Genomic DNA, 10387 nt, shown 5'->3' on the forward strand with positions numbered 1-10387 from the left:
TGTAATTCTAAGCACAATCTTAGATAATTTAATAATTATTTTCAATAGCAGAATCACATCAAATGGTGGCCAAATTTTTCCAAGACATGCAAGGATGGGCTTGTTCAGCCTGATCTGCATGCTGTCTGCTGTGAATAATCAATAGGAAAGTTCTTCCTCTCTCCACTGATGCTACCAGACCTATTGAGTTTCTCTCGCATTGTCTATGCTTGTTAGTGGGCTGTGTTGTTTGATACAGTCCACTGGTCGTTGGGATATACAGCCTACATACCTGGCATTGCACTGGCACTGAAATTTATATATCACATTACTCATTTGAGCAGTCGGGCAAAATGTCTCTTGGCTTGACAGCAGCATCCTATCAGTGGAGAAAACTGTTCATCGATTTGTTGCATAATAATAGTGAGAAAGCTGAAAGTTTTGTTGAAAGTTTTGAAGCATTTTTCACTTACCGGGTAATCTGAGGTAGACTTTTGAGATAAATAGCTGGTGATGATTTGATCAAGGTATCTGTTGTCACACAGGATTGTTTTCATATGCCTTATCTCAGTGTCAAACTCTCATGTTGAACAGATGGCCAGGAGCCTATCTTATTGGCAACCTCATCTTCAAGAGTTTATGAAACCATATGTGCAAATTTGATTAAAAATTACTTCCAGTAGTTAGTTTATTCTTTTTGGTTTTGGATTCTCATGAAACATTTTAGTGCCAATGATGACTTTGGTATATCACAACAGGTTAAGAATGACAATGCCAGAAAAAGCAAAACAGAAAAGGCATCTGCAATGTGTCTTTGTAACATTTAAATCTCTGATAGTGCTAAGTGGTTTTAAGTCCTGTTTCATTTCCTGCCTCATAATGCCAACCCAAAAGTACCTCAGAGTAAATGCTAATGTATACCAAATATGTCCAAATTGTGAAAAGCCCCTGCTGATTTTATTTAATTTAACATTTTCAAGGATTTTATCTCAACATAGTTTCTAGGCTATTAAATGCAGCCAATGATTCCAGTTGCTTCTTGCACAACTTTTTCTTTCCTTGCTGGCATAGTTCCAGATTATTATTAAGTTCTGTGGAGTAGATTTCTACTCTGGAGGCATCAGCTGTTAGATCTAAGCATACACAATAATATGAATTTAACTCTTACTGGGAATCATGAGGGCAGGGACTGAGGAAGGTTACGTGGCTGCCACTGAGTTTTTGGTATCTATAGGTTTCATCTGTACGCTTCTCTTTGATCTTCTGCCTAAATTTGGTGGGAGGTACTCGTTAAATTGTTGGTGGATGGCATAGAGTAGTGGGATTTTTAGTAGGGGAAGACTTGGGTGGAGAAATAGCCATCGAACTGTTTTTTGGCCCAAATGCGTGAAACTAAGAGTGCAGTGGTAGTGGTGGTGGCGGGGGTTGGGAGAGAGGGGTTCGTGGGTTCAGTGTCAGACAAAGGGGAATTTAGACATCTAAAGAGGAATGTTGAGACAATAACTTAGAGTAGCAAATTGTGTAAAATAAAAGCAATGAGTGTGGAAGGGACAAAGGTGTGTGTTTAGCCAGTACTCAGAGGCTTGTTTGAGCTTTTACAGAGTGCAGAGCTTCAAAATAAAAACCTCCCTGTTGAGTTGTGAAAATGATGGATTTGTGTCGTCTTAGTTTGAACAGGAGCCTCGTGACTCAGGGTACAGAATACTTCCGATCTTGTCAAATGTTCCAGACAAAATAAATGTCAATAATTCTCAACATGGCAGTCAGAGGAGGCACCTTACAACTTCAGCTTGCCACTGTTTATGATGAGCTTCCATGTTGCTCAAAACCAATTATCAGCTCAGGGCATGATCCACAGGCAGCAACAGCATACACCCCTCCCCCACACACAATGACATCCAAGATTTGCAGACCCTTCAGGCTCCTCATCACACCTCTCCGATCCACTTTCAGGACTTAGGAAACACAAAGCTACATGTCATGGCACACCTGCAACAAGTTTTGAAAGCTTGCTTCAAGGGCATTTGTGTATCAGGACAGGTAGGTAACTTACAGACTGGACCAGCTATACCTCTCAGCTTCTCACTTGCTCTCTTAGCACCAACCAATATGCTCACAGCATTCATGTCTTGTTGTGCCATGTTCTGCCACTTAGCACGTTGGCACTTTAGCCAGAGCCTAAGGGTTATTCATACTCTGTACTGATGTGCTATTTGCACAGACCTGTGGATAGGCTGCTTGACATGCTTATCAGTAGAGATCTGGGGTGGGGCAACTTTATGCCACATCAAGACATCAATCCAACACTCATTGTGTATGTGGCAAACAAATTGCATGCTTATTCAAACAAATGGCCATGTTGGAAAATGGGTGGGGGGATAGTTCTCAGTCCAGTTTGGACTGGGTGGGGGGTGCTGTTGTCCAGAGGGTCCCAGTACTGTCAGCTATATGCACAGTCCATAAATAGTACAGCAGTTTGGTCACAGTCAATCATCCACTCAGGCTGGCATGGTGAAGGATATGTTCGATTACAATCTGGGAAGTGGGCCACAGTAAATTCTGTGGGGCCATCACAAGCAATTTGGGGAATCGCATATCATCAGTCATGGAGCCACACAAATAGTCCATCAAGGCTCTGGTCAGTCATGTCTAAGGGCTGCCTTCTAGGTCAGTTATATGTCTGGGGGTTATACAAACCTGGGGTTCATGCATTGAGGGTATGAAGTAAAAGGAGACACGAGCCATTCTCTAGAACCAAGATGCGCCTGAGAAATGACAAAAATTACACCTGGGTGTGCTGGGTTAGTGTCAGTTTGATGGATGTAACAGTATTCAATGGCTTCAGATGCTACAAGCCAGGCAGAAACTGATTGATATCTAATTCCAGTAAGTGAAAGCTGGATGCAGCAATTTCACATGGAACATTAAATAGTTATTGGTTATAATGCCAGTGTTTGCTTTGCATTGTGGAGGCAAACCCCAGCCTCTGTTCATTTAGTTCATTTTTATTTTTTGCTGGTTGTAAATAAAAGTTCATATTTTGAATTGTCCGTTTGCTTGCCTGTATGCAATGTTCCCCTACTGAACAATGAGACATGCGGGTCTACAGTGGGCACTGGGAGCAATGAATTAGAGAGAGTGTTTAAACAAAGTGTGGTTACTGACAGGTAAACTGTGTGGTCTGACGGTTAAACAGCATCTAGGGTGAGAGTTTTGCATTGTAAGTACAAGGGAGTGTCAATGGTGCTGGCTCTGAACTGTAAACAGCATTGCTTTATGGTTGCTGCGCTGTTATTTTGTCAGTGAGGGCCAACGCTGAATTGCCAAAGTTTGTCCAGGTACATAGCAGTCTTTCAAAGATGGCAGCGTGCCAGAGATCTCGTCTTTAGGCAGAGTTTTCCTGAAGGAGAGCTCATGCCCGAAACATCGATTCTCCTGCTCCTTGGATGCTGCCTGACCTGCTGCGCTTTTCCAGCAACACATTTTCAGCTCTGATCTCCAGCATCTGCAGTCCTCACTTTCTCCTTTAGGCAGAGTAGACAATTGTTGGGTAGCTGAGTAGCAGATTGTTTATGGAATGATGCATGGTAACATAGGACCAGAGTTGGACAAGATGGATGCTGTATTTAGTGAAGCAAGTTTGGTGAGAAATTATCATTCAAATTCATGGTGAAAATACTTCCAAAACAGTCAACCCAACTTACGCTTAACCAAAAAAGCATAAGATTCAACCCTCTGAGTTGCACATTCAAGACAGAACAAATATTGTTACTGGAGTTTCTTGCTAATTTCTCTTCATGTTTTCATCAATAAGCCAACTGAGCAGGCACATTCTCAAAATAGACTTGCAACCTAACAAGATCAGATAGTCCTTCTACATGATACAGCCGAGAACACATTATAAAGTCAAGATAACATTCCTGTGTAAAAATGACACATGATTCCTAAAACTTATTTAGCCACTTAAAATTTTCAATATGTAGAAAATAAAGCTTTTGTAAATTTGTTATAATTCAAAAATGTAGATTTCAGTGGATCTTTCCTCTTTTGAAGCATCAGAACGTCATTCAAAAAAGTAGTCAACTTCTTTGCCAGGTATAAATTGAGCCATTGGTGTAGGTGTTGGTGGTTGCCATTTTGAAATATCATCAACATTCAACACAAGTAGCCTTCTGCCAATCTTTTCAACACAATCCATAGCACCCATTTAATTCTGTAACCAGTTATACAGGTACCAGCAACTAATATAGGCACTTGCAGTGTGAAAAACTGGGCTGATTACAAACATGAATGTAGCATGTCATGGCTAACATCAGGGGAATCAATTTACATGTCAAGTAAATGGAAAAAAAATGAATTTAGAGCCCTGGAAAAATAAATATCTTCTTTACAGTGGTTATTTTATATTCTGGATTGACTGATATGCTGCTATTATTTTCAGAGACTGACTATAAGGCAATCACTGAGGATTGATTGAAGAATTTCAGTGCATTTAACAACTGCTTCTTCTGAGTTTTGCAGCCATTTAATTATTAAGATAACTGTCACAAATTTATTTTGGCTGTAAAATTAAACTAACAGAATCTTTGATCTCCTCCCTTTCATTTATTTTGCAGCAAATGTCACTCCCAAGTATTGAGAATTAAACTTTTGGTTGCTCACGGTATAATAAAACAAAGTTCTATTACAGGACAAAGGAAATATTTGCACATGAAAATACCATGGTTGTAAGTTGGCAAAATAAATTATGTAATTTGACCTCCTTCTTTTCAAAGAAAAAGCTCATTCTAGTATATACCATACCAATTTGTACTGAATTGTACAATGTCATATGTGAGCCATTGGTAGGAGCTTCTTTAATGTATGTGAAAAGAGATAGGAAATTTGCTGGCAAAGCTACTTCCAAATGGGCTCCCAGATTGGAGCAGCTTTAAAAGAGATGCCACCTTTTAAGCCGAGCGTGTCTAGCATTTTACACTTTCTTTGTAACAAGCTTATTTTTTCAAGTTTTTTATGTCAATTATTGGCTTTCCCAGCTTTCAACAGTCTTGGGAAGCAGCTGCATATAGCGGTGAAACAAGGATTCGCTGATTTTAACTTGTCATCTTCTACCCATTCATAGTTGTGTTGTACCGATGGCCAACACTAGCACCAGTGCAGATATATGGCCTGCAGACTTATGATCAGCATCGTATCGAGTGGATAGATTCTTCAACCGACGAAATATAATAAATGAAAAGAAAATAGCCTGCACTGAATGGCATGAAAGTCTCTTGCTTCAATTGTTCAGGATTGTTATAATGAGGTACTTTAGCAAGGCATATTTATGCAGCTTTTGGCAGTGAGCTACGATCCTCAAGGTCATAAAAGATAATAAGATCATAATAAGAAAGCCACACTCCATAACAATTAATTCCATCTATTAATAGTTAACAGTGAAATATTTCGAAAAACAAGGTTTTGAAAATGTAAAGCAACTAAGATCTATTTATAGAGAGATCTCTCTTAATTACTAAAATGTTTACCAAGCTTTCAATGGATAACGTGGACAGGAACATTTTCCACAAACTGGCTGTTTTCATGTTGTAACAATGCAGTCAACAGACTAGCTATGAAATGTTGCATCAATATTGTGGGGAACACCATCACTTAAGTGTTTTCTGACTGAAAGTAAGTTTTGTTTATTTACTCAGACCAGTTGTTAATGATGAGAAAAGGGTAGACAATAGATTTCTTGGCCATGTTGTCTTAAAACTCTGGCCAATAGGTGGTATTTAGTATTTGTCATGGAATTTAGATGGTCAGGTGAGGGTCATGAAGGGGTCCAAAATGAAAGGGGTATGATGATAGTTGCAACCAATTTCTGACTGGCTAATTTTGCAAAGTCACAGAAGATTCTGCTGGGAAATAACTTTTCAACCAGGGCCTTTTGAAATGTTATGTAATAGCAGAGATAGGAGCTAATATCATCAGGTTTCTAACATAGAGTAGTCTAATCCTAAAAGATTCACGGTAAGGATCTGGTACAAAGTATATCTCCATACTATCAATTCAATGGGATTTCTATCAGCTCAGAATATTCAGCTCATAGCCTCATAGAAATTTTACTTATCAATCATGGCTCAAATTTTGACATGCAATTTAACACAAAAACAAAAATCACTGGTGAAACTTAGCAGGTCTGACAACATCCATAGAGAGAAAGCAGAGTTAACATTTCGAGTCTGATGACTTTAACACAATTTTTGATCCACTATTTTGTACTAAAACATTAAGTGTGGCTCTGTTTCCTCCTTAATGAGTTACATCACAGATTTACATTTATAGTTAAGCCAGAGACATGCAGAAAACTTCAGTCAAGGTGAAATATTCCCAAACTGAATTGTCTTTCAGTCTTCAACAGTTAAAAAAGTTTTTGAAAAAAGTTTTTGAAAAGAGTTTAGAGAATCCCCTATTTAAGCAATAGATTTGCAAACAATTGTTTTTTCTAAAAAAAAGAAGAGTAACTGAACACAAACATTCAAGTCTATCTTACCCGTTTCTGCAGTACAAGTGGAGTGATTGCAGGCAATGTGACTCGTCGTGCATGCAAGCTCATGTCTGCTCTTCAAAAAGCGTGACCATGAAGCAACTGAGAAAGACCAATCTATGTGGTTGATTGAAATTCTTGAAAAAATTCCTTGCAGGCTCAATATACTGTACACAAAATTCCTTTGTTGTTGCATAGAGGCTGCTACAAAAACATAGTACTGAATTAAAGGATCAACAAATGTCACTGAGCCTATGTGAATCCCGTAGTACACAAACTAATTAAGTGATGTAGTCATAGGACAGGACAAATCAACAGCCAATCACAACCACTAAAAGCTCCTCCTTTGCCCTTGAATACAAATTATCATTTTGTTTATGGTTTCAAAGAACACAAGAGTTCCTGACTCTAAAACAAGAATACAATTTTAAATCTGTTGCTAATCAGGAAATTCTTGTTTTAGTTGTTTCAAATTCAGAATAAAGCTGCCAGGCATCATGTTTGTAATTTTTTTAAAGCTGAAAATGTCCTTTTCAATATTAATAATTGTTGACTGTAATCTCCGATACATAAATTGAAATATTTCACACAGAAATGTTTGCTAAACATGCTTTCAGTAAGTTCAACAAGTTCAATAACTTTCTAACACAAAAGTATTTCTTGGCGTTTCCTTTCTTAATTCATTTTTTAAAAAAAAACAACAATATAATCACAAGGAAAATGAAAATGATGAATAATGTGCTCAAGTTTACAACTAGCTGTGGTGTTCCTGATGACAATGACTGCTCACTAGTTGGAACTTGGCAATTGAAGAGTTAATTGCTTCCAACTGTCGCCTCATCTTTGGGTTATGAACACATTTTGGACACTGTAAAAAATATAATTAATTTAATTCTCCAAAAATAGATGTTTTGCAGTTTCTTTTTAAAAATTATAATATCTCTGTTATAAATCATTGTTTATGGATTTTAATCCAGCATGTAATATTACAACCAAGAGAGAAATACATTGCTCACTAAAGGTAAAAGGCCTGTTCTTCAAATTACATTGGTAAAAGCTGTAGCATTGTGATTCCCCAAACATTTTGTAAAAGCCAGCCTCATCTATTCTACTATCTAGACAACTACGTTTCTTGGCATGACAATATACAATACAAAATCACTGACTGATGAAGTAATATTGAAACACTACAATGGAACAGAGATTTACAACACAGAAATAGCGTCAAATTTCTCACCATGACGTTTAGGAACACTGTGGCATAACATTTAGAAGGACAGATTGAACTTGACTCCCACTTAACCTCATAACCAGACAAACTATCCCGTAATAAATCAAGGGATTTACATGACCACAGTACTGAAATACAAGTAAATAGTTGAGGCACAAAATCTAGGAAGATCTCAGATTCAGTGTTGACTTTTTACTGACTTTGCTGATATCAGTGAAGATGTGGTGATGCTACAGCAATTGGTTACAGCACAATTGAATATATCAGAGTTGCTGCCCCTGTAATATTCAGTAATCATTACTGAAAGTACACAAATGTAAATATCATGTATGGAGCAGCCTTAAAATGCCTTCTGCAGCCGAATAACCTGCAGACATGAAGACTTACTCATACAAAAATGAGTGCCTTGGCCAAGATTAAAGGGATTCAACATAGAAAATAGGAGCAGGAGTAAGCCAATCCGCCCTTCGAGCCTGTTCCACCATTCATTATGATCTTAGCTGGTCATCCAGGTCAATTATCTATTTCTGCTTCCTCCTTTGAACCCTTTAGCTCCAAGTACTATGTCCAACTACTTCTTGAAGTCTTACGATGTTTGGCCTTATCTGCTTTCTCTGGTGGCAAATTCCACAGATTCACCACTCTCTGGGTGAAGAAATTTCCCCATATCACAGTCCTAAATGGTTTACCTCCTATCCTTAGACTGTGACCCTGGTTCTGGATTCCCTCATTATCAGGAACATCCTTCCTACACCTACCCTGTCTAGCCCTATTCAAATGTTGTAGGTTTTTATGAGATGCCCCCTCTTTTTTCAGAATTCCAGTAAACATAATCCTAACCAATTCAACCTCTTCTCATATGTCAGACCTGACATGCCAGTAATAAGTCTGATAAATATTCACTGCACTCCTTTCTCAGATAAGCAGACCAAAACTACTTGCAATACTCCAGGTGTGGTGTCACCAAGGCTTTGTATAATAGCAGCAAGACATCGCCGCTCCTGCACTGAATCTTCTTGCTTACCTTCATGATCTAAAACATTTAGACCTCATTGCTATTCTTTCTGGAATTATCATTGTTATTTTTTATTGAATTACCTCCTATCTATCTGTGTTAGAAGGAAGATACTGCATTGGCATAATCATGGGTTGAATCAGCGAGCAAAATATACTTATGTATATACAAATACACAAATGATATAGGTTCAGTCCTAGGAAAATTGTTCCCCCAAATAATTCTCTCGGTTGCTGCTTTGTTTTGTTGGTAAATCTCTAGCTTGCTCCCTCCAGATCTCCAGTAGGTTAATGTTTTGAATTGTCAATCTAAACTTCATATCATACAGCTGAGACTTCCATTCAGCCAGGCTTCAGCATTCCTTTCAGCACACCTACAAAAGCAGAACTTTTGCTGCTAGGAAATTGTTCTCAGCATTGGCAGAACAAATGGAATGTCTATGATCTCCTTTATTTGAAGAAGGAAGAGTAAACTGTGTAGTAGAATGAATGGTAATATTCTATTTGAACAATACCCAGCGAATCTTAGACTGCTACAACAAAATAATCTAACTAATGCACAACATTTAACTATGACATTTCACTGCAAAATTGTCAAGCAGACATTGGTTTTTAAAAAATAACTTAGCAAGTTCTTCTCAATTTTCACAATGCAGGGATGATGGAAATACCCAGAGACAGCCTTATACCCCAACTGAAAGCTTTCTAATAGTATTTTTATGCTTCTTGTCCTTTGCATTTCACCCCTCTGGCATCATCCTTCTCATTGTTCAAATCTCAAAACTTCATCATTTGCAGTTCCCTACTCCTTGTTTCTTCATCACCAGCTTCCACTATGGCATTAAAACTGGGGTCTGTTAAGGTTATATTAAAAGTGCTATATTTGTCTTGTTTATCTTTCTAAATGTAAATTATCAGTTTCTCCAGCAACATAAGCAGTGGAATGAAGCTTCCAATGGTACACACCCAAGTGCCAATTCATCTGCAGAGCAATATGACACTGATTGGAATCCATCCACTTTAGCACTGACCATTGTTTTGAAATAAAAGCTCACACACCTTAACACAACATATCTCCTTATCATACATCAGCACTTGGGTAATCAGAGCTGACAAACATCAGTCAAACAATACCCAGACTAATAAGAATTGAAGCATTGTTTTTGGTAACTGAACCCAGCCTCCACAGATAGAATCATACAATCACTATAGGGTGGAAGCAGGCCATTCAGCCCACACTGCCTCTCTAAAGAGCATCACAAACAGACCCACCCAACCCTGTGCCTCTGCACTTCCCATGGCTAATCCACCTCTCCTGCACATCCCTGGACACAATGGGCAATTTAGCATGACCAATCCATCTAACCTGCACATCTTTGGTCTGTGGGAGGAAAGCTATGCAGTCACAGGGAGAATAAGTAAACTCCAGACAGGCAGGTATCTGTGGGTGGAATAAAACCCAGGTCCCTGGTGCTGTGAGGTAGCAGTTCCAACCACTGAGCCACTGTGACAGCCTCATTTTTCACCCTCACCTCGTAACAATTAATTGATTGAAGCCATTGATTGATTGTTCTTATTTCTTCATTCTTCTCATCTCGTTACAGCCTCCTACTGCACTTGCCTCTTTCGTACTC

General features: G+C 38.5%; 1 protein-coding gene across 3 annotated transcripts in view; it reads right to left on the reverse strand.

Annotated features, from left to right (window-relative positions):
* LOC122551642 (growth factor receptor-bound protein 14-like) overlaps window positions 1-6749 on the reverse strand; it is a 150309-nt gene extending 143560 nt beyond the window's left edge. For 2 of the 3 annotated variants that reach the window (XM_043693890.1, XM_043693891.1), the window contains exon 1: window positions 6515-6749. In XM_043693890.1, coding sequence (XP_043549825.1) covers window positions 6515-6704 — 190 coding nt within the window. In that variant the 5' untranslated portion in view covers window positions 6705-6749. The remainder of the gene's footprint in view (window positions 1-6514) is intronic. The other variant, XM_043693894.1, reaches the window with a different exon arrangement.
* Between the last annotated feature and the right edge of the window lie 3638 nt (window positions 6750-10387).

This window comes from Chiloscyllium plagiosum, chromosome 7 (assembly GCF_004010195.1).
Source record: "Chiloscyllium plagiosum isolate BGI_BamShark_2017 chromosome 7, ASM401019v2, whole genome shotgun sequence".
Classification (NCBI taxonomy): Eukaryota; Metazoa; Chordata; class Chondrichthyes; order Orectolobiformes; family Hemiscylliidae; genus Chiloscyllium; species Chiloscyllium plagiosum.